The sequence below is a fragment of the Phyllosticta citribraziliensis genome (assembly GCF_038025025.1).
Source record: "Phyllosticta citribraziliensis strain CPC 17464 chromosome Unknown J3D65scaffold_14, whole genome shotgun sequence".
In the NCBI taxonomy this organism is placed as follows: domain Eukaryota; kingdom Fungi; phylum Ascomycota; class Dothideomycetes; order Botryosphaeriales; family Phyllostictaceae; genus Phyllosticta; species Phyllosticta citribraziliensis.
Genome location: NW_027117351.1, coordinates 196,455 through 223,074, shown reverse-complemented (window position 1 = coordinate 223,074; position 26,620 = coordinate 196,455). Strand labels below are relative to the sequence as shown.

At 56.6% G+C, this 26,620-nt stretch overlaps 9 protein-coding genes across 9 annotated transcripts; 4 read left to right on the top strand and 5 right to left on the bottom strand.

Annotated features, from left to right (window-relative positions):
- The first annotated feature begins 354 nt into the window (after positions 1-354).
- Positions 355-1,245, top strand: J3D65DRAFT_149962 (uncharacterized protein). Its single transcript, XM_066794074.1, has one exon. The coding sequence runs from the start codon at positions 457-459 to the stop codon at positions 1,207-1,209; it is 753 nt and encodes a 250-aa protein (XP_066650452.1). The 5' UTR covers positions 355-456; the 3' UTR covers positions 1,210-1,245.
- Positions 1,246-1,885: 640 nt separating this feature from the next.
- On the bottom strand, positions 1,886-3,057 carry J3D65DRAFT_640513 (uncharacterized protein). The gene is made up of 4 exons (XM_066801801.1): positions 2,756-3,057; positions 2,561-2,704; positions 2,342-2,510; positions 1,886-2,263 (listed from the first exon to the last, which is right to left on the bottom strand). Exons 1-4 carry the CDS (start codon positions 2,982-2,984, stop codon positions 1,951-1,953), a joined length of 855 nt encoding a protein of 284 aa, XP_066650451.1. The 5' UTR covers positions 2,985-3,057; the 3' UTR covers positions 1,886-1,950.
- Positions 3,058-7,994: 4,937 nt separating this feature from the next.
- Positions 7,995-9,202, bottom strand: J3D65DRAFT_149952 (uncharacterized protein). Its single transcript, XM_066794073.1, has one exon. The coding sequence runs from the start codon at positions 9,078-9,080 to the stop codon at positions 8,304-8,306; it is 777 nt and encodes a 258-aa protein (XP_066650450.1). The 5' UTR covers positions 9,081-9,202; the 3' UTR covers positions 7,995-8,303.
- Positions 8,649-9,976, top strand: J3D65DRAFT_640500 (bola protein). The gene is made up of 3 exons (XM_066801800.1): positions 8,649-9,028; positions 9,088-9,374; positions 9,482-9,976. The coding sequence occupies exons 2-3, from the start codon at positions 9,093-9,095 to the stop codon at positions 9,647-9,649; spliced, it is 450 nt and encodes a 149-aa protein (XP_066650449.1). The 5' UTR covers positions 8,649-9,028; positions 9,088-9,092; the 3' UTR covers positions 9,650-9,976.
- Positions 9,977-10,673: 697 nt separating this feature from the next.
- Positions 10,674-13,745, bottom strand: J3D65DRAFT_640498 (ATP-dependent RNA helicase MRH4, mitochondrial). The gene is made up of 2 exons (XM_066801799.1): positions 13,215-13,745; positions 10,674-13,130 (listed from the first exon to the last, which is right to left on the bottom strand). The coding sequence occupies exons 1-2, from the start codon at positions 13,646-13,648 to the stop codon at positions 11,162-11,164; spliced, it is 2,403 nt and encodes an 800-aa protein (XP_066650448.1). The 5' UTR covers positions 13,649-13,745; the 3' UTR covers positions 10,674-11,161.
- A 416-nt stretch (positions 13,746-14,161) lies between these two features.
- J3D65DRAFT_607284 (GTP binding protein-like protein Bud4) lies at positions 14,162-18,958 on the top strand (the record flags this gene model as incomplete). The annotated part of the gene is made up of 6 exons (XM_066798494.1): positions 14,162-14,176; positions 14,249-14,371; positions 14,422-16,875; positions 16,929-17,373; positions 17,425-18,173; positions 18,224-18,958. 6 exons carry the CDS (start codon positions 14,162-14,164, stop codon positions 18,956-18,958), a joined length of 4,521 nt encoding a protein of 1,506 aa, XP_066650447.1.
- A 2,330-nt stretch (positions 18,959-21,288) lies between these two features.
- J3D65DRAFT_671990 (uncharacterized protein) lies at positions 21,289-22,283 on the top strand (the record flags this gene model as incomplete). Its single annotated transcript, XM_066803437.1, has 2 exons — positions 21,289-22,142; positions 22,208-22,283. The coding sequence occupies 2 exons, from the start codon at positions 21,289-21,291 to the stop codon at positions 22,281-22,283; spliced, it is 930 nt and encodes a 309-aa protein (XP_066650446.1).
- Positions 22,284-22,685: 402 nt separating this feature from the next.
- Positions 22,686-23,144, bottom strand: J3D65DRAFT_671989 (uncharacterized protein; the record flags this gene model as incomplete). The annotated part of the gene is made up of 1 exon (XM_066803436.1): positions 22,686-23,144. One exon carries the CDS (start codon positions 23,142-23,144, stop codon positions 22,686-22,688), a length of 459 nt encoding a protein of 152 aa, XP_066650445.1.
- Positions 23,145-23,725: 581 nt separating this feature from the next.
- J3D65DRAFT_640494 (uncharacterized protein) lies at positions 23,726-26,601 on the bottom strand. Its single transcript, XM_066801798.1, has one exon. The coding sequence runs from the start codon at positions 26,449-26,451 to the stop codon at positions 23,998-24,000; it is 2,454 nt and encodes an 817-aa protein (XP_066650444.1). The 5' UTR covers positions 26,452-26,601; the 3' UTR covers positions 23,726-23,997.
- Positions 26,602-26,620: the final 19 nt, after the last annotated feature.

Genomic DNA, 26,620 nt, shown 5'->3' with positions numbered 1-26,620 from the left:
GGCAGAAAAGAGACGGAGGGGTGGGATTGGTTGGTTGTTGGTTGTGATGGTGGAGAAGGCAATCGTGAGGGGAGGAGGAGGAGGAGACGGATGGACAGTAGGGATGTGTGGTGCGTGTAGGGAAGTATGGAGAGTGAGGGGAGGGAAGCTGGGCGCTAAGCTATGCTATGCTGACCCCTCGACACCCCTGGTTCTCTTCTTCTTGCTCGGTCGTGACTGGAGGATGGTTGTCTCGTCTTTGTCGACTTTGTGATCAATTTCGTGTCTTTGGCGGTGCTTGAGTTGATTGACGTCCACATATACACGTGACAAGCGTATTACATTGGTAGTAGTCGAGCTCGAGCTCGAGCTCGCACGGCCAGAGATTATGGCGTCCACAATGTGTTGAGGATCACGGAGGAGGAGGCGAGGCTGTAGGGTCTGCGCTGCTTACCATCTGCGACGCCATGCCATGCCATGCCATGCAATGCCATGCAGTCTGATCCCCTTCGGTCCAATGAGCAAGGCGGTGGGGTTGCTCTCGTGCCATTTCTGCTGCTCGACACTGCTGATGTCGTCCGCAAAGCCGGGGCCGGAGATGGGGATGGGGTTGGGGTTGGAGATGGGGAGCACCCGTGCCTCGATGGCACCCCCATGTCGCGCGGGAGGGGTAGCTATATGGGGTGGGATGGAGATGAGCTGAGCAGTGGCATGGTGTGGGTGGGGCAAATCAGATTGGCAAGCCGGGGCCCCCGTTTTTTGTTTCGTCAAATGGTCCAGCCGCATATGTCTCCCTCTCTTTGCTTCTCGCCTGCCCTGGCCTGGCAGGAAAATAGAGTTTGCCGCTACAGTCGTGCGTCGTCGTCGTCCTTGAGGCCTATCGCGCGCCGGTGGAGACCTCATCTCGCGTCGCCCTTGTCCGACTGCAGGAGTCGGCCGTGTATGTCGGTAACCTACCACCTGCTGGATTGCTACCAGACTGCGTCCAACGGGATACACCCCCGCAGACGTTTTGTCAGCTCTCAGACCATTTTTGTCCCTCGGCCTGCTCCTACGCTCTGCGCGTCAGCATTGGTGCTCGAATGCAGACGCCCATGTGGAGTTGGGAAAGCAGATAACGTGATGCCGTGTCGCTTCACAAGCGAATGGGAACCAGAAGCGAGCGTAAGCCGCGCACTTGCAGTGGTGAGGGTTTCAAAGGGAATGGTCTGTCGTGTCTGTCGTGGTTGATCAGCTGTCGAGGTGTCGTCGTGGGAGAAGGTGAATACCTCAGGCGGTGCGCGGGCTTTGCTCGGCTGCCGGCTCCTCTTCTCAGCAACACCGCCCAACCATCCATCATCACTCACCCAACCGCCCAAGCATCAGACCTGCATGCCAAGCTCCAAACGTCTAGCCTCCCTCTGCCTTGGGTCCATCCTTCGCCTGCTCTTACCTAGGCGGATATCCGCGGAAGAGGCTGGCGCTCGAGCACGACACTGGACGACATGCTCCTCTCCGTTTCTGCCCTCGCTGCCCATCCAACTGTGCGACCGAAACTCTCGCCCCCTGGACTCGCCTCTGCCGTTGCCGGTGTCGGCTTTTGTGGCTTCGCAGACCTGCGACAAGCTCTGCCATGCTGCGCCGGGCAGTTGGATAGATTCCAAGACCCGTCGTACGTGTGTTGTGCATCGGATCTTTGCCATTCCAGGCCTCTTGGATCGCAATCGATAGCACCCGCTTACTTGGACCCCAATCTTGAGCCTAACAGAGACAAGACTCTATGAGGTGCTCTGTGGTGGAAAATGGCCAATCAATGGCGTGCTGCTTATCTGCAAGTATTAATGTCGTCCTACGAGCCTGCTGGTTGTCAACATCAAACGCCATCTTCTCCTCGGGCTAATTCACGGTCAAGTATCTTTTTTTCTTTTTGGCCAACAAGTCAATTTCATTTCGTATAATCTCCTTTCGTCAAGTCATAAGCGAGCGTCCTATTCAAGTCTCCGTATACCCAGTCCCGCCTTTCGCCGGCCATTTTTGGACAAACGATGAGACAGTCCAGTCTCTTTTTGCTTTACGCAGCCTGGCAGTAAGGCCTGCCGCTGAGGTCCCAGTAGCAGCGGCCACTGCAGCATTCGGAGTTGTTGAGGTTGCAAGTACCGCCGTCGGCAGTGCACCTCTTCTCCAGCTTGGGTTCAGCCTCCGCCTCGGGCTCTGGCTTGGCCTCGGGCTCTGCCTCCCTCTTGCTGGTGGCCGCGCAGTATGCGTTGGAGTTGCCAATGGAGTACTGGCAGTTGCCGCTGCAGCATTCGGCGTTGTTGAAGTTGCAGACACCTGAGCGGATTGAGTCAGCGTCTACTCTCGACAATAGCAGACCTTAGACTCACCGCCATTGGCAGTGCATCTCTTCTCAAGGAGAGACTCGGGCTCGGGCTCGGGCTTGGCCTCGGGCTCTGCCTCCCGCTTGCTGGTGGCCGCGCAGTATGCGTTGGAGTTGCCAATGGAGTACTGGCAGTTGCCGCTGCAGCATTCGGCGTTGTTGAAGTTGCAAACACCTACGTGGATTGAATCAGCAATGTCCTCAGCATGGGAGTCTGGTACTTACCGCCATTGGCAGTGCACCTCTTCTCAAGGACAGGCTCCGGCTCCCTCTTCTCCTTGGTCGGAGCAGAGCAGTACGCCTTTCCGTCATCCCAGTTGTACAAGCAAATGTCGCTGCAGCACTCGGCATTGTTGAAGTTGCATTGGACTACAAACGGTCAACATCGTCTCTATTCGTCAAGACATGCTGTAGACTTACTGCCGTTCGCACTGCATCTCTTCTCGAGCTTGGGCTCCTCGACCGCTTCTTCTCTCTTCTTGGCCGCCGCCTTGCACACAAGGCCGATGGAAGAGTCGTACTCGCAGTTGCCGCTGCAGCACTGGCTCAGCTGGGTGCAAGAGCCGCCGTTGGCCGTGCACCTCTTCTCGAGGGGGCTGGCAATGGCCAGAGCGGCAAAGAGTGAAACGAGGGTGACCTTGAACTGCATTTTCAAAGTCGTCTGTCTGTGCAAAAGAAAGAGCCGAGGAAAGAAAGCTGGCTGGTCTGTTCTGCTTGAGTTGTTGATGATCTATCGGACCGCCAGCAGATTGATGTCTTCTTTATACACGCTCGTCGTGGGTATAGGATGCCATTCCTAGTAGCGGGTCTATTCTCGACGACCGGCTATGCTTGGGGCCACTGTGCTTGGCGAGTAAGTACGCCGTCCATCTTTTTCCTCGAAAGTCGCTCGCCTGAGTTGCAGTCGTCGTCAAGACCGCCCAGTACAGCTCCGCGGCGAGTCAATTGGCAAATGCCTCCACAAGGAGCTGGAGCCTGGCGCATCCGCGGCCGGCAAACGTGGAGAAACGTCTGCAAAAAAAGTCAATGGGGGCCAAAAGAGCTGGGGGCTGTCCAACAGTTTGGGGGCGACAGGGCCGCAAGCACCCTCTTCATGGACAAGATCACCACTCGCTAATTTGTTTGGGACAGTATCCTTGCCTATAGAACGCACTTGGAGACGAGAATGCGAAGAAATGGAACGACCCTATTTGCTTCAGTACAAGGCGCAGACCAATCCGGACACGGCACTGACCCCATGGAACCAACACTCACCTCCAACAACCCTCGACTCCGCACCAAGGCCTTCACCGGCAGCACCCTTCTCGTACCGACCCAACGCATTATTACCTGACGCGCTGCAACAAGCTGCCCATATTCCCCACAAAACGCATCCATCCGGCCGCGAGCCTCCTCATTCACGACTCGCGCTGCTTCTCGTACGAGGCTGCCAACCAGCCGACGCGACGATTCTTGCCCGTTTGACTCTCCCGTGGTTTCTATGTTGAACTCGGCAGACGGATTGTCCGCGGTTGCGCTGTGACAGGAACGACGTTGGGGACTCAGCCCGCATAGGGACCCCACGCGTGCGCGAACAACGAATGACCGACCGCCTGACCGAAAGCTTCCCCCGCGCTCGCTGGGTTAGTGTTGAAGGTGATGGCGACGCGGATGCTTCTGGTAATCCGAGAAGGCTGGCTGCGGGACGTTCGCGTTGGAGTTTCCTTCTCCCCTCGCGCCGGCACTTCGTCTCATTCGATGGCTCTGATGGGTCGTGCCGAAGCGCTTCTCCGTTTTGTAGCTCGATGCGACGCTGCCCTTGAGAAGGTCTATTTCAAAGCAGACATTTCGTGCATCCAGCTGAGACTTCGCTTATGAGAGCTTCTCATTGTTGCTCTGTTCTGCTTTCCTCTACGGCGTCCAAATCATACGCCCACAGTACTCACAAAAACACAATCCGCCCCGCTTAGCAACCAGAGGCGCAATGGTCACGAGAACGAGTCTCCAGCCTATTCCCCTCCCCCCCCCCCCCATTGCCTCGACCAACTTCCTTACCACCCCCTCCACTATCAACACTCAGTTTTCCTACATCTCCTTTCACCAGCACGGCACCACACTCCCTTCCTTCTCTTGACCGAGGAGGAGGCGCCACAGCCCTGCCTGTCTGCCACTTCCAGCGCAGTCAGGCACAATTTCTGCTTCGAATGTCGAACGTCTGAAGGCGGCATGGTGTTGACTCGGGGGAAATGAGGATTGCAGGCTCAGGGACTTGCCGTGTCGTGCGCTGACACGAAGGATTGGCTGGCTGGCTGGCTGGCTGGCTCACGACCGTCCTCTGGTACAGTACACTCGACGGACAGATAGGTGGACAGGTGGACAGGTGATGGGGCGAATTTCCTGCGCGTGAATTCTCCCACTTTCGCTCCCACTCCCACACACGTTACAGATACATGTAGTACTGCAGTCGTCCGAGTATACGTCATATAAAGCTTGTTTTAGGGCCTCTCTGCTTCTTTCTTGTCTCTGTCTCGTTGCCTCTACATCTGCCTGTCTCACCCGCATCTTCGTCGCTTGCCCGCATACCTACGTAAACGGGCATAAGGTACGCTCAACTCCAGCCCCCCTCGCGCAAATCGAGTGCTGTAGTGGTTCCAGTTGTAGACGTGCGCCTCCGAACGCTATAGGTGTATGCGAGCGCCGGCCCAAGTAACGCGTATCGTGACAGAAGCCATTGCCTTGCCAGCTACCTGTACTTACCAAATGAACGGCCAAAACACATGCAAAGCATAGCAAACAAATGCCGAAAGTCTCTTTGCGCCGCCGGGACTTGCATCCAGCGTATCGACAACAAGCTCAACGGCGAGAGGCGAGAGACGACGCGATTGAGTTGACCAACCAGTCACTTTATATCTTCGCGCCTGCATCGCCGCGCCGGCTACAGAGCGCACGGCAGCATCTTGCCGCGCGGTGTGCTGTGCGGCGTCGTCGGCGTTTGAGTTGCCGTTCTTGGCGGCGCCTGCTTTGGAAGAAATGGCAGCATTGTGTTATGGCGGACAGGGGAACAAAGGCTGCAAAGATCGAGAGCGGCCGTGCCGGTGTCGGATGGCGCTCAGTGCCTGTCGGTGGGTGGGTGGATGGAGGTGGTCTGGTCGCCGTCGGTGGAGGACGCTTTCCGGGGGTGTGGTGTGGTGTGGTGCTTCTTTCTCACGCCTACTCTACTCCTGACCGCGCCTAGCTAGGTACCTAGCTGCCCTCGATTTCGCTGCCACTGACCTACCTGTGTGCGTGGCTTCCTTGCCACAGCATGCCATGGCGGCGTGTGGCGCGGCGCGGCAAGCAAGTCATTCCATACCACTATGGACGGCGACCGGGCACCCAGAGCAGCTGTGGCGCCCGTCTGCCTGTCCGTCTCTGCGCCGTGGGACAGCGTCCTCGTCAAGTGTGGCGTGACGGGCGGTGGCAAGCCGTACGCGCTACTGCGCTGCGCTCGCCGCTTACTCTGTGGCTCATCTGTGCTGGAAGGAACGACTTGGCCGACGCGGTACGAGCCCGTTCGCCCGAGGCTGCAGATGTCGGACACGGACGAGACGCGTTGCGTGGTGTATGAAGGAATGGTGCAATGGACGGTCCGGCTAGGTGGGTTGGCAGTATTGCGTGAGCACCCGGGCACGGTGCGGTGGTGAAGAGGGACTCTCGGACCGTGGCTGGCGGAGCTCCTCCCTGGGCTCACTCTCGCCCGTCCGCATTCGTCGCTGCGCCGCGCCTTTTCTCATTGGTCGCCAATCAGCAGCGCACTGCTTATCGACGTGAAGCCGGAAGCTCGAGGAGGTTGCTTTGGTTGCTTCAAAAGCGGTGCCGGGCTGGAGGTAGTCGGTAAGCAAGCAAGCAAGCAACTAGGCATAAACGTTGACCGGAGGATAATTGTCAGAGCAAGCAAGAGGCCGTGATAAGCAGAGACAAGAGATGTGGCGGACGCAGAGGCGGACAGAGCGCCACGCCCGGCGTCGAGGTCATCAGAAATGCCCATTTGAATGCCTGCCTGCTCGCGCGACACGGCATGGCAACGGGCAGAATGTTGGTTGTGGGCGGGCACGAAGGCTGCGTGCCACGACCTAGGCGCCTCGCCTTGCCGCGGAAATAGGCTGCCTTGTAGAGCAGGACCAAGCAAGAGACGCGCACGCCTGCAACCACGCAGAGCAAGCCGCCGCGCGCCGAACGAATGGGGACGTGTGCGTCAGGGCGCAGCCTGAATGTTGCAAGTCGTGACTGAAACGCGTCAGATCTGCTCTACGAAAAGCCTCCACGGTAGATCCGCAGGTACATTGTTTTCGTAGCAAACGTCATAAGAAGCACGTTGCCTTGTCGCCGTGGGCAGGTGCTAGCTGAGGTGCTGCCGAGAGCCAGGGGTGCAATGTTGGATGAGGTAAGGTGGGCAGTGGGATGGCGTATGCAGTGTGCTCTGCTTTGCAGTCGTCGAGATAAGCGTTTGGTTGACAGAGCACGTCTTCGCTGCCAACTCCATTTCAGATCGGAGGGCAGCACAGTAATAGCAACCGACTCGCGCTCCCAGGCAATGGCATCGGGCCTACTGCGCAAAAGGTGTTGAGTTTAATTCTTCGTCTCCCCTTGTGAGCGTGGGACATGCAGTCGTGCTGCTTACCACAAGCCGGGATTTGCTGAGGCAACCCTCGTGCCTACTGACCTCGATAGCGTCGGTGAAATGGCTCAAATTTGTGGACGGCTGGGACGTGGAACGCAACACTGGTAAATTTTGGAGAGCGATAGCGGCGCAAGAAAGAGTGTGTTGAGGATGTGGCGCTCGCCGACTCATTCGTGTTGTGCTTGTGGATGTGTTTGATTGCCAGCATGGTCCCTGAGACTGTGCCGCTTGCCGTTCCCGCTGCTAAATTTTGCTCGCTCCCCACCACTTCACTTGCTCCCAAGAGCCTCTTGCACCGGCCGGTCAAGATCATTGCATGGTTAGCGCCCGGAGAGATGCACGGGTAGAGTTTCTTTTTTCACCACTGGTCCGAGAAGATTTTGAAGAGATACGAGGTGGCGACTATTCCTCTACCAACAAGGCTGTTGGTAGCGACAGTCTAGCAGAACATAATTTCCGCGACCACGGCCATGGTGCAGCACCAAGCCTTGCGCACGTAATGATTATTCGAGTTTGTTTCTGCGGTGCGTCGATAAGCTGACGATACAGACCATCCGGGGCCCCGGCTGTTGCTGTCACGGTGGAAATTCGCGACCATTGGACGGCGAGCCATCGAGATTGCTGTGACGGTGTGACGCCGCCTTTCACGACACATGCCCTGCATTGGAGGTCTCGCAAGAAACATGCATGGACGGTGGCAGTCAGTGTCATTCTACTGTTGTGTCGAGGCAACAGGCGCGGAGAACGCGGTAGGTTAGGTTCGCTTTAGCGTGGGGACCCACCGACAGCCTCTAGCGGCGTGGGGAAGCCTGCGCTCTGGAGGCAAACTGCGGGGAGAGCTCGTGATGGCTTGCTGTGGAGAATCGTCTGGAGTGCATGCTGCTGGAGAGCAGAGGGGAGTCCAGACCGGTTGCAAGGCCGCAAACACTCCCAAGAGGCCTTGATGTCCGCAGGTGCTTGTCCGTGGCGTTGTCCCCTGGCCATGTCGAATGCGAAAGCTGGACGGCGTCAAGGGAGAGATCGGCATTCTGGTTGCGACCGGAAGGCCGGCTTCCTTTTCCCTTTCCACGTTCCTCGCCCTCCTTCATTGGCGGCTGTCACTGAGATGGCGTGGACCCTTGAGGCGCTTCGCCGTCAGCCTTGGCGGCCGCAGGTCGGGGTGGCTTCGCGATGGTGGAGAAGCGGTTTCGACCAACGTCAATCAACGCCACCACCGCGAGCGAATTGAGGATTGGCGGCGGCGAAGATTTGCTCAAACGTCACCCGTAACCATGTTGGGCCCGGAAAGACGCGCACGTCCAAGAAGAGGTCGTCCGGTCTGGGACGCCATCAGACGTCGGTGCAAGCCAACACCAACGGACAGCCAGAGGAAAGGACGCGGGCGAGATGCTCAAAACAGCGGTCTCGAGTAGAGGACGGATAACCGCGGCGGCCAGGGAGGATTCTGATAAGCCATGCGTCGAGTCCAGCAACCCCTGGCCATGTCGAAAAAGCGTCGGATGCTAGACTGGGAGTCCAGACTGTTGATTTGCAGCTTATCCGGGAGGAGTGTGGCGCCGTGGGGCCTTCATGCTGGGACCGTGGGCTGTGGGGCAGGGATGGCGCGGCATCAGCAGCGACGGTGACTTGCAGATACTTGGGCGGTACGAGCGGTTCTGGCGTGCTGGATGAGGAGAGCTGTGGGCGTGTTGGGAGCAAGGAGCGCGAGCAATGGCATTGTCCTTGTGGAGTGACGCCGACCCCGCATGCTCCATGTCCACGCCCTGCGGATGATCCGACGTGAGAGATATGGCGACCTGCAGTGGACGGTGGCGTGCTGCCGTACGCTCGAAAACGTCGAGAGGACTGCTCCGGTGTCGCCTTTGCACACGACACCAGCACGGAGGGGGAGAGGAGACAGAAGGACGACGGCGACATGGCATTAAGCTGATACATATAGCCTCGCTCTGATTGGCCGGGCTCGCGAGCCTTGGCATGACATCGACGTCGGCGAGCGTCTGCCCGTGGTCTGGTGTTTGCAACATCACGCCCTCCATCTTCTCTCTCCCCAGCAGGTACGCGTCTGGCCTGCGCCCCCTCTCCCGCCGGACCTCCACCTCTGACCATGGCCCAGGCCCAATGGCCCCCTCACGAGTAGCCCTGCGCTTAACCGGCTCCCTTGGCAACCAGCTTGTCTCGCGCGCAGCAGCGACAACGGCCTCGAGAGCCGCGCCCTCGTATCTCCGAACCACACAATCCGCCGTGCGCTCGTCGCCGTTTCGCCGTGTAACGTGGCGCGCATACTCAACAGAAGCCCCTCCGACGGCGGCTTCGGACGTGGAGCCTCCGGACTATCTATCCGAGGGCGAGCTTCATGTCTTTCGCAAGATTAAGCAAGAGTTGGACCCCGTGCGGTTAGAGGTAGGGCAACCCCTCTGAGACATGCAGGCCTGGTATCCATGGCGACTGGGCGTTGTTTGTCGTTGCCAAAACGCAGGGCAATATATGCTGAGACAGCGGCGATGCAGGTCCAAGACATCAGTGGCGGCTGCGGCTCCATGTACGCGCTGTACATCGAGTCTCCCAAGTTCAAGGGCTTGACCGTCATCAAACAACATAAGATGGTCAACGAGATTCTGGCGGACGAGATCAAATCTTGGCACGGCGTTCAGTTGCGGACAAAGGCGGCGGCATAGTCTGGTGCGAGGTATAAATGTGCTTGTATGGGTTACACGGCTCTCCATCTCCACTTTTTGGGACATTTTATGCACTGGGCGGTTTGGGTCAATGGACAGGTTACGACATGAACTAATATATGTACTTTAGAAAAGAAAAATGTACTATACCTAGCATGGGCAGCAATGCTGTCCGACAAGGACTTTGACGACCGCAGGACAGAGGAATTTGATTCTTTTCCATGCCTGCCATTAAATGAGCGTGGTGAACAAGTACCATTGGATTGCTAGCAGGCAAATAAAGGTTCTTATTATCCAACACTCCATCGTTTATGAGACATGGACGGGGACGATTATATTTGAATCAAAGGAAGAGCCGCACTAGTCGAATTTCGTCCCCAACATCTTCCACGGTGGTGACCTTTGACTAAACTTCGATCATGATTTTTCTTCCAAACGCGAAGATGGTAGAACAGTTTGGATGCAATCAGAGCACTCAGCGCAGATAAGACGCCAGCTGGTCCAGATTTGCAAGACGACATTGTCAGGTTTTTCGAAAGACTTCGCCGAGACGATTGTAGACGATGGATGCACAGGAAATTCTTGAGGCTTGAGTAAAACCAGGGGAGAGACGGAAGTCAAGAAATGCTCTACGGCCATTCAGAGTGGAGCGCAACGCAACGCAACGCAATATCTGCACCAATTGAATTGCATTGCACAGCGCAATCACCTGCGGTAATTGCATTGCTTTAATTGCGCAACAGACTAGGCTAATTGAATTGCATTGCACTAATTGATTGCGCTTAATTGGGACACCGCCTGGCAGTAATATATAGAAAGACTATAAAAACCCCTACCTAAGTAAGTTTCCTAAAGGGGAAAGTATTACTACAGTACCTTAGCTATACTAAAATATCTAGCTGAATTATATATTTTATATATTTTATGAGAGAAATCCTATATTTATATATATATATACATATATGCCCCTGTGCAATTAGTGCAATCAACGCAACGCAATATTGACTATACGATTGATTGCATTGCACTAATTTAAGAGAGCTATTGGTTGCGTTGCAGTTGCGTTGCGCAACCGCGTTGCGCAATCAGTGCAATCGGTTGCGTTGCGCTCCACTCTGCGGCCATTGAATGACAGAGACCTGCGAGCACACATGTAGAAGCCATTGATCACACCAAAACGCGAAATTGGAAATGTCTGCGGAAGTGAACATGATTTGACTTGTTTTCATTTTGGATCGTTGCATGTAGCTCTTCTTTATTAAGCGCACCTCCACACACGTCAAGAAGCGCCCTGAAGACTATCCCGAGCCAAAGTTCCTCTCCCCTACATCAGTAACATCCGCAGCCACAAGAGTCAAGGCCGGAAAGTCTTTGTCTAGTAGGGGGTGCAGAATCTGACGCAAACGCATCACCACATGGGCAACGCTTTTCAACCGCGAATGAAGACAAATGCAACGGAGATGGGGTATTTTTCGTCAAGCTACGTATCGTACACGAATACTTACGGAACGTCTAGATGAGGGCTTGTCCCTTGAACATGGTCTCGCGCACCTCCTTGACCACATCTGCCCGGTCGCCCTTGCCCAGCAGCACAATGGCGCGCCCGCGCCTGCCCATGCGGCCCGTCCGCCCGATGCGGTGGATGAAGTCAATCGTCGTGTGCGGCACATCGTACAGCACGACGTGGCGCACGGCCGTGGTGTCGATGCCGCGCGAGCCCAGGTCCGTCGCCACAAGAACCCTGGTGTTTTGGAACTTGGACGACTTTTCGGGCAGCAGCGCGGCCTTTTCCTCGTCGGTCTTTTTGCTCGTCTCCCGCTTGTCGATGTAGAGGCCGGTGCCGAACTCGGCGAGGATGTGAGCTTGCCGCTCCATGGTGGTGTCGCGGTTCAGAGCAGTGGCGTTGAAGCCCTTTTTGTTGAGGTACTCGGCTACCTCGACGGCCTTTTCGCGCTCGTTGACAAAAACGATGATGCGCTTGATCGGAGCCACCTCTTTCTCATCGTCCCAGTGCTCTTCCTGCGATTTGGCTATCTGGTGAATCGTCTCTGCGCATGCCAAATCCTTGTTGCCTCGGTAGGGGTCTTGGCTAACGTTGACAACGGCCATCTGCACACGTCGGGGAATCGCGTGGATGTTGGGGGTTACTAGGCGAATGACGTCAGGGAAGTGCTTGCGCAAGTACCCATCCATGCTGTTGGGGATGGTAGCTGAACAAAAGATGAGCTGCTTCAAAGAAGGGGTCGTCTTGTCGATTATCTGAGTGGTGAGGGGCGAAAAGGAGCGATCCAGGAGAGAGTCGGCTTCGTCAACAACAAGATGCGTAACGCGACTGAAGATGTTGGGGTCACTCTCGCCGATACTTGCGAGGAGGTGGGGCGTGGAGATGACCATGTCAACTCCGTTGGACGCAAACAGAGTATTTCTAATGCGAGTCGGGCTCAAAGCGGCAGAGACGAGCGCGGCCCTAAACTTGACAGTGTGTGATAGAGACTTGGCAAGCGCGCCAACCTGTTGAACCAATTCGGCAGAAGGCACGAGAATAATGACTCGCGGTCTTCCACAGTTGGGATTCTCCTCACCAGAGAGTGGAGGGGGCTCAAGTTCAAACATCTTGGGGCCCTTCTTCTCTTCGTCTTCTTGTTCCTTGACCTTGGCCGCCTCCTTCTCCGCCAACTCGGCACGTTTCATCGCGTCAATGATTGGAACCATGTATGCCAGGGTCTTACCAGAACCGGTTTCAGCTGCCAACAGGAATTGCTCCATGTCGGAGGACTTTTCCCTATCCATACCCAGCAAAGCGGGTATAGCAACGCGCTGGGCCGGAGTCGGCTGTACGGTGGTCACGCCTGGCAGAGCCTGCGTGGGAATCGATTCCTGGATTTCGTGCAATAAGTCAAAGTAGAGGAAGTCGTCCAGCTCAGAAATCTTCTCCTTGATCGAGGTTCGTCGGTTGTAGGAGATGGGCTCCAAAGTCTTTTGCATCTTCAATGCATGAAAGTGCTCTTTGCCTTTGCTCTTATTCTTCATGTCTCCATTCAACGATGGGTCTTTTCTCCAGTCACTGTGAGACCCTGTCCTAAATTTTGGACGCGCATCGCTCGTAGAGGATGCGCCCTCGAACGATTTTTCCCGATTTCTATACGTGCGCTGCGGTGGGACCAGGTCTTTTGGTGCTTCGGTGCGATTCAAGTGGCCCGGAGAATCGTCGTCTCGTCGAAAGGGCTTCCTCACAGCGTCGTCTTTGCGCGGCCCCCGCGAAAAATTCGAGTCCTGTGGCTTCCGAGGATAAAGAGAGGTATTTCTGTCCCTGAACATTGGTTTTGCGTCTCTGGGCGCCCGAGAGAATTTCGAATCGTTTCTCGGGCGATCGAATTTGCTGGAAGAGTCGTTGTCTTGGAACGAACGTCTTTCTCTAGGGGCCTGCGAGAACTTCGAATCGTTTCTTGGGCGGTCGAATTTGCTGGAAGAGTCGTTGTCTTGGAACGAACGTCTTTCTCTAGGGGCCTGCGAGAACCTCGAGTCATTTCTTGGGCGATCAAGTTTGCCAAAAGAGTCTTTGTCTCGGAACGAGGGCTGTCTGTCTCTGGGCGCCTGTGAGAACTTCGAGTCGTTCCTGGGGCGATCGAATTTGCCAAAAGAGTCATTGTCTCGAGATGACGGCCGTCTGTCTCTAGACGACTGAGAAAACTTTGAATCGCTCTTTGGGCGATCAGGTTTGCCGAAGGGGTCGTCTTGGAACGAGGACCGTGTGCCTTTGGATTGTGCCGGTGCAGCGTCCCACGAGTTGCGCGTCGTTGGTTTCGAGTCTCTTCGGCTGAACTTGGAGTCTGATCGTCCCACCCGCCTAGAGAGGGTCATGCGCGAGGGGGTGGTGCGCTTGCCTCCCGCGAATCGCAATTGCTGCCATGACGGGGGTGTGATGCTAGGAAAGGTCGAGGAGAAGAGGCTGCGCACTTCGCACCTGGGACAGATGGAGGAGGCGGAGGCGCGGAGCATGATGGCTGGGGTTTGAGGTTGAAAACCTCCAGCGGAAGATGAATTGGGAGGTGAGAGAGGAAGCTGGTGCCACAGTGCAAAAAGTTTCCCAGCGTCGAGGCGGGCGGTGAGGCGCACGGATGGCTGAGGCGGCACGGGCCAGGGCAGCGATCCGGTGTGGCTGGTTGCTGGCGGCGGCGACAAGGGGTCCGTGGTTCCCCCGGTGATAAGCGCTGGAACAACACAACAGACGGCGCTAGCCCAGAAGGGTCCGACCATCACAACCACCACCACCCTTCCCGTCTCCCATACCCAAGCCTCCAGCCTTTTCCCTCCTCACCTTTTTATCCCACCCCGTCTCTTTTTTCTCCGTCAGTCCGTCGACCAGCGTGCATTTGTTCACTCTTTCAGTCGGCGCCCTGCTCCCATCCTCCTCGGCCGCTGCGCTGCATTCCTCGCTTCCACTAGCATTCCTGATCTCCTCGGCCAATTGCCCGCCTTCGAGTCCACGCAACACGTCCTGACTGGCTCGAGATGCCCACTGAGGCAGTATGTTTTCCTCGCCTAGCCTTGCTCCCTCTCGTCATCACGCATCCCACTGACTGCGACGACGCCCTTCAGGTTGAGCCTCTACGTCCGAGCAAAAACACACCCAAGAAGATGGCCAACAGCCCCGGTCCGCTGCGCGAGCTCAGCCCCATGGAGCGTCGCAGAAACTCTCCCAGCTACAATCAACTGACCAAGGTCCGTTTCGCCGCATTCCTGTGCTGCTCGTGCGACTAACATTTGCCCAGAAGCCTGTGGGCGCCCGCGATACGTCCCCGCTCGACACCTCGCCTTTTGGGGCCTCCAACAAGCATCGCTTCTGGCAGTCTCGCGATCCCAATTCCCCCAGCCTGCAGGATTCCGAAAACTCGTTCGACGGCACACAGACGCTGTCGCCCAAGCGCAATTCGATTGAGAATCTCATGAAGGCGTCGCGTGTCAAGAACAGCACCATGTTTGCGCGCGAGACAAGAGATCACTATGATCCTACCAAGCTCCCTGTTGTCGAGCGCCCGCTGGCAGCAAACCGACCGCTCAGCGCGCAGGGTTATGTCCCGCGCGGATTTGACCCGATTCGCAACCGCGAGAACTTGAAGACGCACCACCGTGGCGAAAGCGAACCCAAGATTCCCTCTTCGGCTTCGAAAATCAACGGCGGATACGTGACCAACTCTCCACCCAAGCCGAGCACTTCGCCTCTGCGATCCTCCCTCTCGCGCAATGGTCGCTTCAGCCAAGGCTGCGACAATGACTCTAGCGTGCTTTCCTCGGACGACGAATACGTTGGCGATGGTCCTGCGCGACCTCTGCGCCGTCATGCAAAGAGCGTTACCTTTGAGGCAAAGCCACCAGTGATCAACGAATACGAAATGGTCACCCCAGAGCCCTCGCTGGCCTCGCGCGAGGGGAGCTACGAGTCCGGAGAGGAGGAAGATGAAGAAGACTACGAGTTCGAAGGCGATTCCATGGACAGGGACGATAGCTTTGATGCTTCTCTCGAGGACACTGACAAGACCCCAGTCGTCTTGCCCGAGGACTGGCGCCACATGAGCCCCGAGGCTGCCAATCACGACCTTGCCGATACCTTTGAGGATCCGTTCACGGGCAAGGACTCTGATGCTGGCGCGGCTGATTTCGCCGACGGCGACCCGCTCGAGTCTGCGCGGGAGCGTTCTCACAGCTCTGACGGAGAGCAGCGACCTTTGCCTCCACTGCCGCAGTTCCAAAACTCACCTCCTGACACGCCTCGCGGAAGGAGAGAGTCGAACGACGGCATCGCAGCTGCTGCCGAGCGCGTGAGTAACGCTCATCGGACCCTCCCCTCTCCTCCCCGCGTTGCGGCTAATTTTTCCAAGGCGGACATTCTCAGCATTGGCAGGGCCTCTATGACTCTGGAAGATCGCCTGGACCTCATGGGAATCAAGGACTCCCGCGAAGGAACTCCAACCAAGGCCTTGGAGGCAGCCATTGATTTGCAAGAGAATGACGACAAAGGACAGCCTGATAACTCTGCTCTTGAGTCTTTCAACATTCCTCCCATCTCCCGAGAGGCTATAATGGAAAGAGTCAAGAGCGGTGACTACGATGACTACAACTACACGGAGCAGGCTTCCATGATGTCCGAGCGCAACTACGGAGACGTTGCCGACTATGAACACGACCCCGACGTTCCACTCCAATCGCGCGAAGTTTCTTCCAACTTCGACGTGGACGTTCCTGATCTTCCACTCACTGCTGTCAAGCTCGAAGACGGAGAGAGTGGATTTGATCTCAACTCGATTCCAGAGTTTCACACCCCAGGAAGTTCGCCAGGCCGCGGAAGCTCGGAGCGCGAAGGATCCGTCATTCACCACGACATTAGCGGCAACGATGCTGATTCCGACGATGGCAGCCACTACTCCTCGGATGATGTTGAGGAGAAGCCGAGCCAACTGAACAGCACCGATGAAGATGACGGCCCTCCCACACCCAAGGCAGACAGTGTCGCAGCCACCGAAGCGGGCGAGTTGGTGCCAAAGAGCACTTACAGCAAGGTGGACGGCTTACCGGACTTTGGATCATTCGAAAATGTGGAGGACTTCCACCTCCAACTCCAGTCTTATCTTGGAAAGTCGCGATCCCCTCCACCCGATGCCGCCATCGAAGCTGCTCCTAGACTTGATCCAGACGAGGACTTTCTCCAGCGTCCCGTCACCCCGCCAGAGCAGACCGACGATGACATTACCATGACCACAGAGAGCGACGACCCCGGAACTCCCGAGTCCGTCATCCGACACCCGATACAACCGCAGGATCGTGAGGACTCCGAAGTCGACGAGCCGGTAGCCACCATCAAGGCTCCCGGTGGCACTCTGAAGACGCGCACTTCTTCGACTCCGAGTGACTTTACCACGATGGCTGCGACTCGCCGGCAAGTGAGTGGGGAACGGCCACCACCCATTCCAGAGAAGCACACCGGGCGTCTCTCGTTGACGGCAGAGATTGAAGAGCCTTCTCAATTGTCCCACGTGTCTGAGGAGCGTTCTTCTGAGATGGGTTCGGAAGGTTCTCATGGCTCCGACTGGGAGACGAAGAGCGAAGGCGGCGAGCCAAAGCGCCGTCAGTCGTTCAAGATGAAGTTGGATTTTCCAATGGGCGACATTGGTGAGGATTTGAGCTTTGACCTCGACCGCGAGTTTGACCGCGTCGTCGAATCTCAAAAAGTAACGCATGCTCTTTCCAGTCCCGATAGGAGATGGCTAATAATCGCAAACAGAAGGGGTACCTCATGCGCCAAAACACAAAGATCGTCTACGCCAGCAGCCGCAAGTTCAGCGATGAAGGTTCTTCTGACAATTCTGCCAACGCATCCACGACATCCGCAGCGCCTACTACCGAGCGCGGCCTGCTTGCGCCACCAGGGTCGAGGCCCAGCGCAAGTACCCCCCGCAAATCCACTCGCGAGCGCAGCAACACCTGGACGACTGAGCCTTGGATCGGCAAGACTAGACGTCGCAGTGTTCGAAACCCCTCCACAGCCTCGATCGGTGACGGCAGACCGAAGAGTGCCGCTGGTCCCATGCCTCCACTGCCTGGCCAGGAAAGTGCCGTCAACTCTGGCGACATGTCCATGATCGATGAAAGCGAGGAGAACATGGAGAAGGGTCGACTGTTTGTCAAGGTCGTCGGCGTCAAGGATCTGGAAATGCCTCTTCCCAGAAGTGAGTCGATCGAAGTTTATTGCCGCCCCGATGTACTGACCAAGTTTGCAGACGAAAAGACGTGTTTTCAATTGACTCTTGACAATGGTCTCCACTGTGTGACCACGGCCTGGCTTGACCTTGCTCGGGATGCGGCCATTGGTCAAGAGTTTGAGTTGGTCGTCTTGAACGATCTCGAGTTTCAACTCACGCTTCAGACCAAGCTGCAGGCTCCGCCGAAGCCAAAGGTCTCTCCACCGACAGCCCCCGCCCCAAAGCCGTCAGGTCACAAGAAGTCCAACTCTGCGTTTGGTCGCCTGCTTCAATCGCCCAAGAAGCGCAAGGAAGCCGAGCGCAAGCAGCAGGAGGAAGTCGAGCGTGTTGCGGCGTTGAAGGCACAGCAAGAGCGTGAAGCGGCGAAGCGGGCCAACACCATCCCCACGGCTTGGGACTTGCTGCACGATTTGGTAGGCCCTGATGGCTCTTTTGCCCGGGCATACGTCTGCCTCAAAAACTACGAGAGGCAGTCTTACGGCCGCCAGTTCGAAGTTGATGTTCCCTGTTTCAACGAGTGGGCCATCGAGGAAGACCCAAGCATTACCAGCAGCGTCAAAAGCAAGCGTGGTGGCGTGGTCCGTCGCCCGCCCTACAAGGTCGGCAAGTTGACTCTTCAACTTCTGTATGTTCCCAAGCCCAAGAATGCCAAGGACGAAGACATGCCGAAGAGCATGAATTCGTGCATTCGAGAGATCAAGGAAGCCGAAGAGCTCAAGAGCCGCATCTACGAAGGCCACTTGAGCCAGCAAGGGGGTGATTGTCCGGTGAGTATCCATTGCAATCCAAAAGGCATCATTAGCTGACAAGCACTCAGTACTGGCGCCGTCGCTTCTTCCGTCTCGCAGGTAACAAGTTGACCGCCTTCCACGAGACGACCCGGCAGCCGCGCGCCACCATCAATCTGGCAAAGGCAGCCAAGCTGATTGATGACCACTCCACTCTGAAGCAAAAGGAAGCCGGCTGCAGACGCAAGTCTGGCTTCGCCGAAGAGGACGAAGGATACGCGTTCGTGGAAGAGGGCTTCCGTATCCGCTTCCGCAACGGCGAGACCATTGACTTTTACGCCGACAACCCTCAAGACAAAGAGGGCTGGATGAAGGTTCTCAGCGAGACCATCAACGGTTCACTCGGCGCCTGCAAGCCTTGGACTGAACTCGTATTCCAAAAGGAAAAGGCTGAGCGTGCAGCTGCAAAGGCCGCAGCAGCTGCCCAGGCTAACGGCCAGACAAACAGCCAGCCATTCAACGAGCCCAACAGCATTCAGCAGCAGGCTCGCGCGCGTCCACAGTCCACCTTTGAGCCTGGTCAGCAGCAACATGCAAGGGCCCAGCACCATCCCAGCCCCGTGCGTTCGCCGCCAGCGACATACAACCGTACTGCTCCTGTGGGCGCCAGTCCCGACAAGCGTCGGCCCATCAGCGAACTCAACCCCGGCCCCGCGGCTCCCTCGGTCGCTGTTCAGAAGGGCAGCGGTGGCAGTGCTGCTGCTAGGTACCTGGGTAAGATGGGCGAGCGCCGGCGCGGCAACATCAAGAGCATGATATTCTAAGTCTCTCGTCTCTTTGAGTCTGCGATTGGATGTCAAGAAAGATACCCACCCTCCTTGTCCTGCATATGTTTTCCTGGATCGGTTGGTGTGCATTTGCATCGTTTGCTGCCGCTGCTGCTGTCGGATCTATCACGGCCGCCTGGATCGCCGCGCCTTACTTTCCCTTCGTCCATATTCATCGGTCTGTCCACCGCCACCGGCCTGGCGCCACGTCACAGTCTTCCGACAACTTTTCGGTTCTTGTCTCTGAATGGGTCATCGCCCAAACCCTTTCCTCTGTTCAAACGATCGTTCTTACTTGGTTCTGCTCGGTCCTTTCCGTCACATCTACCTCTCCGGCCTCTCCTTCGCGTACGAGAAGGCGCGCAGCAGCATCACAACTAAGAGCGGGCGTGACGGACAGGCAGCTTCGGCATACAAACGCTTCCTTCACAAAATGTCGAGTCGATACGGGTGGTAGTGGTAAAAAGCGAGCGGGCCAGCGGCTGGAGCGGCGCGGCTGCTCGGTTGCTGGTGTCCCGTCGCATGGTGTGTTGATTTTGTGTACATGTGGTTGTCTTGGCTTATTTTCCTTCTTGGTTGCTTTTCCTTTTTCTTTCCCATTTTCCCTTTTCCCTTTTGCTTCCCTCCTCTCCTTTGCTTTTCTTTTCCTTGCCCAACCCCCCGAGCGAGCGATCGAGCGACGTACGTGCGCGTGTGCGCGCGATGGATGAACGACGGACAATGACGACGGGACGAGATGAGCCAACGAATGAGCCAACGAACGAACCAAACAAACAAACAAACAAACAAACGAAAGAAGGCATCATGTCACATGTCTTGCAGTCGATGCGATTCTCTCTTGCGTCATGATGGGCAGTCAGTCAGATCAGTTTACTAAAGGCGTTGGTGGATTGTTTAGGGTAGTAGTGATAGCAGTAGCTGGTAGTCCTTCCTCTTCTCTTTCTTCTTTCCTCTTTCCTCCACTGAGTCGATAATTCTCTTTTACCCTTTACTCCTCTTGGATCGTTTCGTGTCTGTCTTGATTTGATGGTGTAATGTGATGATGCTCTTTCTGGTATGTGTGGTGACTTGCTGCTGTGCTTCGTGCGTGTCTACTGTACATGCCTCGTCTTGATTCTACATGTCTGTCTGGTCGTATCAGATTGACAAGTGCATGCAGTGATGGTTGTGACGTGCTCCCCAAGCGCGATTGTAGTGGCGAACGAATGCTTCCAGAGCGCTCACATTATCAGCGTGCCGTCACGCTCGAGCTTGCGCGGCACCATGCTAGTAGGTCACATCTCAGTAGCGGCAACAGTAGCAGTAGTAGCATGCAGTAAGGACAACAGGCCAAGAAACCCATCATGATGCGTTGAGCCGGAGGAACTGTCAGCAATACAAGCGCATTAGACCCGGACATCAACGGAGAGAGACGTAGCGGCCAGAGTGCTGGCTTTGTTGGTGCGCGTGGGAGCCGTTGGTGGTCGTGTTGCGAGGCTTTCTTTGAAGGAAATGCCTCTGCGTCAGTGGTGTTATTCTGTCTACTTGAGGTTAGTAAAACTCCTTCTGCGGGCGTCGGTGCGTGGGCTGGTTGTGACTGACACTTTGCGGGTTTATTCACCACAGCTTATATTCACGGTCCGTGTTTGATTCAGCCCGTCCGAGACCTGCATCTCTTGAATGGTCAGAGAGCTGCTTTCCGAATGTCGACGAAGCGACAAAAAGGAAGATAGGCTACACAAGGGGTGATTCCAGCAGCGGCACTGCGCGCACCTTCATCTTGCCACCACCACTTCCACGCTCTGAATGCTGAGATGACCCAAAACGAATAAAGCAAAAAAGAAAGGCAAAAGAGAACGGCGAGAATCGAACCGATGCATTGTTTTCCTGTTCGAGTGAACTACCAGGCGTTTACCACCACAATGTGATTCACAGGAACCACAGCCACCATTGCACCAAAGGCCCGATCCCCTTGTATCCCCTAAGTTCTCTTGGAGAGGTGGCCAAATTTGCACAACATATAGTGATATTTTGGCTTTGTTGAAGCGTTTAGCTTGAGGTACCGCCCGCAGCGCCCGCAGGCGACAGCAGACGCAATGTTGTCGTTGGCCGACTGCTGTCGCTGAATCGACACCACAACCACTCGTCGTAAAAGCTACCTTTTGTCTGCGCGCGGCTTCCACTCCCCCATCCCACCATTACATTGCCAAATCTGAGCCCTTTCGTTCCCGGTTACACTTGTTAGTCCTCCCGCCTTTCTCTCTTTCGCGGTTCCGCACCTCGGCCTCGCACGCCTCTGACCTCTATCCTTAAGCAAATCCACAGGCTACAGCGCTCCCGTTGCCACAATGGCAGCCCAGACTTCGAGTCTCGACAAGTCGGCCGCCCGCGCGCTCGAAAAGCTGCAGCACATTGGCGTCGACAGCATTCTGGACGCAAGTGTCCAGCCACGTCAGGTGCCGCAAGGCCGCAACAAAGCAAACAAAATCCGCGTCGACGAGCCCGATGCGCCCATCCTGCCGCTGGAGACGTATTCGGCCGCGTTCCTGATTCTGCTCGGCAAGCTCATGCGGCATGCGCCGAGTCTGGAGCAGGCCAAGACGGTGCTGCTTAAGCACGTGGAGCGCAGGCGCGACGACGCGAGCCTCAGCGACCGCGTTCGCTTCGTGAGGGAGGTCCTGATTGGTGACCTTGAGAACGCTGTTGAGGAAATGAAGGCTGCGTCGGGAAAGGCACAGGGCAAGCGCCGCGCTGAGTCGCCGTTGGAGGAGCCTCCCCGTCAGGCTCCGGCGCGCAAGAAGGTGCGCTTCTCGCTCACCGGCGAAGATGGCGAGCAGCTCGTCCTGCCGTCAGACCCGCTCGACGACGTCGCCAACGCCAGCGGAAGCGCCGCCGTCGATGACAGCGTGCCCACCGCCCAGCGTCGCAAGAGTGCTGCTCTGGCCACTAAGCTGCTGGTCGACTGCCTCAACGCACTTCCACCGTACCCACCGGAGATGGCGATGACACAGTACGAAATCATCCGCGCCATCACGCTCGGAATCGGCGATGTTGGCGATTCTACCAGCAACCTGGAGGGCATGGCGCGTTGCGAGGACCTCTTGGCGGCGCTGTCGACCGTTAACAAGCTGGAAGAGAAGACTGTCAATGCGTTTGCTGAGTGGGAGGAGCGCCACGTTGCCAGCAGGGCCAAAAGCATCTTGTAAGCCTACTTGAGCTCCCATAATGACAGTGTGGTGTTTGAGGTCGTTGCTAACTTCTTCCCAGCCAGGTGCTGCAGCGCGACAACGGCTTGGTCCTTGCCGACGACCTCAAAGCGCGCTTCCAGTCTCGCGCATTCTAGAAGCTCGGCATCAAAGCTGTATTTGCTGCAAAATACGTCTCCATTCACCGCACAAAGAGCCCTTTTTGACTTCATGCAAGTGTCTTTTGTCACTAACACTGTAAGATTCAATCCCTCCTCGTAGAAAAAAAAAACTCACATCAACCAAACCCTCCCGCAGACCTCAACCTGCACCCCTGAGACCCAACAAAAGCGCCACCTTTGCCAGCCAACGGTACCCGTCCATCCAAAAAAATATCGAAAAGCTCGAAGAAAACCGTCGAACAACCGCAAAGCTGGAGGTTTGCGAGTACAAAGACAAAGCCAATGGACACCTTTGGCAGCAGAAATACAAGGACAGAAACACAAACAATGCGAAGTGAAGTGAAGCAGCACCACTGGCCAGCCATCCTGGCCCTCACCTTACACCTCCCCATGAAAATACGCAAACAGCGCCTCATAGTCAATGCTATAAGCATAGCTAAAATACGTGCAAATCCCGCAGTCCACCTCGTAGGAAGCCTCGATGGCGTCGATTTCAGCATTGACGGTGGAGGAGGAGGGGGAAGCGGGGCCAGGGGACGGCGGGGAGAGCGAGGCGGGCGAGGCCGCTGAGGAGCCGTCTGTTAGCCCTGGGACCGAGTTTATCGATGGCGTGGGTGATGGACTCCGTGGGGCGGGAGGGCAGGAGGCAGTGCTCGAAGTGTCGGCGTCGTGGTCGTTGGCCCCCTCGTCGTCGTCGTTGTCGTTGTCGCTACTTTCGCCCGACTCTGAGCCGCTGGAGGAGCTGTCGTCGACGTATTCGCCGTTCTCGGCGTCGTGCATATTTTGCAGCGCACCCCTGACGGCGTTGATGAGGAGCGATTCGAGAAATGCGTCCATGGCGGGTGTTGTCGAGAGAGGTTGGGTCTCTGCTGTATAGGAGAGAGAGAGGTTGAGGATATCAGGCGCTGGTGTGTTGTGTTGGTTGACGTTCTGTATGTGAAGCCAGAGGCTGGAAGCGCGTCAGAGTGAGAAGATGAAGGGCTGGGAGAACAAAGCTCCAAAGCGAGAGGGTCGCGGCAAGTTATAATGCAGCGGCGGCGTCGAGATCACTCAGCATAGCATTGTTGAGCTGTGATGGTCGATGAAATCACATTTCGCTTTGGACTGGACTGCGCGGTTGGTTTGCATGGAGCGTCGCTGGATCATTTGGCATAGCGTTGTTGAGCTGTGATGATTAATTTGATGGTAGACGAATCTGAATTGCGCTTTGGACTGTGCGTTGGGGTAAAGCATCACCGCACATGCTCAACCATGGTACCTCTGACCAGCAGAATTCTGGTAATGTGATGCTGAAAGTTTGGAGCGGGTGTTGAGTCAACATGTCGTCAGTGTACCGTGAAAGTGACGCGCGAACAGCACCCTCGAAATGAAATCTCGCAAATTCCCTTCATGTGTATAATGGTGGCATGGACAGACAGTGCAGAAGTAGAGAGTAGAATTCTAGGGGTATGATGATGCTTGCGCTACACTAATTTTATACATGCCGATTTTCTTTTCGCTCCCGCTCAAATTCTTATGAAACTAATACATCCATGTGTACATACCCATTCGGGAGGACTGTGTTTTGGGGCTGGAAACCTTCAGCGGCTGCTGATGCCACGGCACACATGTGCGAGGATATGAACGCTCCCAGAGTGCGTGCAAAATGAGACGGGAAAAGACGACTCCCTGGTCCAAAGCGCTAAAAGTATCATGTCCGTACAGGAGTCAGATCCGTGTACGGTCTTAGGAGGCTAGGCGGCGTCGGAGGCAGCCGTTGTCGGATGCCAGACGACATCGAAGGAGCCGACCGTCGCAGCCTCCTTCGACGAACTTTACCGGGGCGAATGCGCCAGCTGCTCTTCTGGGTATCGTACGGGCCGAAAAGCTCCATGAAGCTTGGCTCTGCGTTGTTGTCGCTCTTCGAGTTGGGCTTTTTGAGTTCAGCGTCGGTGTCGGGAGCAGTGTCGGTCGCCGATTTGGACTTGTTGCTCTCAGCGTCGGTGTCAGGAGCAGTGTCAAGTGTCGAGTCGGACGCGTCGCTACCGTCGTGGTTGAGAGCCAAGTCAGGCTTCAGGTTGGGCTTGTTGTTTTCAGCGTTGGGAGCCATTCCAAGCATGAAGTCGGTCATGTCGCTACCGTCCATCTCTTCAGGATTCGGGTCGGACTTGTTTTCAGCGTCGGCTTCAGGAGCCATGTCAAGCGTCGACTCGGACATGTCGCTGCCGTCCCTCTCGAGAGAAAGTTCAGGCTCTGAGTCGGACTTGTTGTTTTCAGCGTCGGCTTCGTGAGCAATATCAAGTGTCGACTCGGACATGTCGCTCCCTTCGAGGTGGAGAGAAAAGTCTGGCTCTGAGGCAGACTTGTCCTTCTCCTCATTGATGTCCAGAGCATTTTCAGGCAAGTCAGACATGTCGCTGCCGTCCCTCTCGAGAGAAAAGTCAGACGTGTCCTTTTTCTCGTTGATGTCCAGGTCCGGCAAGTCGGACATGTCGCTCCCTTCGAGGTGGAGAGCAAAGTCAGGCTCCGGGTTTGTCGGGTCGTTCTCGTCGATGTTGAGAGCAAAGAAAGGCTTCGGGTCGGACTTGGTCTCCTCACCGTCAGGGGCAATTTCAAGCGTCGAGCTAGACATGTCGCTCCCGTCGAGGTGGAGGGGCGTGTCGTTCTCAGCAGTGATGTTGAGAGGAAGGTCAGGCTTTGAGTCGGACGTCGTAGCCGCGGGAAGGGCCTCAGAGGTCGCCGCGGGAGCAGTCGTGCCCTGGCCCATAATGAGGCCAAGGCGAGGGGCATTGGGAGCAGTGAGAGCAACGTCAGGCTTCAAGTCAGACATGGGCTTCTTGCTGGCAACGTCGAGAGCAACGTCAGGCTTCGAGGCGGGCTTGGGGCCGATGTCAATACCAATCAGCGCACACATCTTCAAAAGCCAAGAGTCGCGGACGAACTTGCCCGGCGCCAGCAAGAAGCGCGAGTCGCCGAGCCTCTCGAGGTCGTTGTGCGACCCCCTGACCTGGTATCGCATGCGCCGTGCGAGCGTGGTGACGACGTTGAAGCAGATGTAGCGCATGCCGGGGCGGAAGCGGGGGTCCGGGAAGCCGAGGAGGCGGCCGTGCAAGTCGTGGGCCTTGAACTTGCCATCTCTCGTCTGGACGGCGTCGTCGAAGACGACAACCTTGAAGCGGTTGGTCTGCGGAACCGAGGGGCCGGGGGCGTCCCACGTGAAGAGGTCGTCGGAATCGCCGGCCTCCTCGGCCTCTGCCGGCACGATGACGAGCTGGCCGGCGTCCAGGGCCTCTTCCAGCTCGCACGAGATGGGGATGGCGTTTTCGGCGTTCCAGAGATGCGGCCCTTCGTGGCCAAAGACGTATTGCAGGTACGCCTCGCCGAGGTTGACGGGGCAAATGTGCGCGGTGCGGACCCGGAACGGCTGCATCCATTCGCGCCGAATGCAGCACCAAACCTTTGCTTTCTTGCGGTTAATTGCCCCGTACTTCCGGAGCACGTCGGATCGCAACGCACTGCGGAACTTGTTGTGGTCCTTCCCCCTCCTTTCCGTCACAGTGGCTTGGGCGGGAAGGGGCATTCTCTGCATCACCAGGTCCATGTGAGCCAAGACTTGGTCTTCTGCTGTGTTGTCTCGCGGGCTGATCTTGCTCTTGTACCGTCGGATAATCAGCCTGTTGTTTGACTTGTCGTCAACTCGTGGCATTGCGGAGCTGGGCTCGCTGCTCGATTTGGTCATGGCAGGCGCAACGTCGTCCGCCTTGTCAGCTTGTCGTGGGCTTGCAGCACTTCGCTTCTCGGCGGTGTATATCCGGGTAGATGGACTGTCGTCTACCTTCTCAGCCTTTGGTGAGCTCGCAGCCCTACGCTCGCCGGTCGACTCGATGCGTTCAGACGGACCACCGCCCAAGCTCCCACCATCTCGTGGGCTGCCCTCTTCAATCCGGCCAGACGACCCACCATCCTCCTTCCCACCATCGCGCGGGCTGCTCTCGCCCGCGCATTCAATCCGGATCGACGACGTACTGCGTATACTAACCGACACGTCCCCCTCCGTCCGCTGCACATGGTGATCAAACTGGATATCACTCTTCCTGACCCTCTGCTCGACAAGCTGCCTCGCCGTGCGCTGCAGTTCCTCGACCGCCTTGAACTGCTGCATCATCCATCCGCCGTTCGACACGTCCCACGCGTCTTTTGGCAGCGACGACGATGGCGAAGACGAAGACGGAGACGGTGACGAAGAGGAAGAATTTGCTGATGACGACGACGAGCCTCCCGGCGGCGCCCCCGTCCCCGCCACCGCCCTCCCCTGCGCCCACCGCACCCTCAAC

Bases quoted from the DNA above. Each gene is read 5' to 3' on its own strand.
- J3D65DRAFT_149952 (XM_066794073.1), bottom strand. From the start codon at position 9,080: ATGGTCAGAGGTGGAGGTCCGGCGGGAGAGGGGGCGCAGGCCAGACGC.
- J3D65DRAFT_640498 (XM_066801799.1), bottom strand. From the start codon at position 13,648: ATGCTCCGCGCCTCCGCCTCCTCCATCTGTCCCAGGTGCGAAGTGCGC. The intron at 13,131-13,214 runs AGACAAAGACTC...ACGTTCGTTCCA, and splicing joins GACAGACAGCCCTCGTTCCG to AGACAACGACTCTTCCAGCA.
- J3D65DRAFT_640513 (XM_066801801.1), bottom strand. From the start codon at position 2,984: ATGCAGTTCAAGGTCACCCTCGTTTCACTCTTTGCCGCTCTGGCCATT. The intron at 2,705-2,755 runs GTAAGTCTACAG...GACCGTTTGTAG, and splicing joins GAGATGCAGTGCGAACGGCA to TCCAATGCAACTTCAACAAT. The intron at 2,511-2,560 runs GTAAGTACCAGA...CAATCCACGTAG, and splicing joins GAGGTGCACTGCCAATGGCG to GTGTTTGCAACTTCAACAAC.
- J3D65DRAFT_149962 (XM_066794074.1), top strand. From the start codon at position 457: ATGCCATGCAATGCCATGCAGTCTGATCCCCTTCGGTCCAATGAGCAA.
- J3D65DRAFT_640494 (XM_066801798.1), bottom strand. From the start codon at position 26,451: ATGATGCAGCAGTTCAAGGCGGTCGAGGAACTGCAGCGCACGGCGAGG.
- J3D65DRAFT_640500 (XM_066801800.1), top strand. From the start codon at position 9,093: ATGGCCCCCTCACGAGTAGCCCTGCGCTTAACCGGCTCCCTTGGCAAC. The intron at 9,375-9,481 runs GTAGGGCAACCC...GCGGCGATGCAG, and splicing joins TGGACCCCGTGCGGTTAGAG to GTCCAAGACATCAGTGGCGG.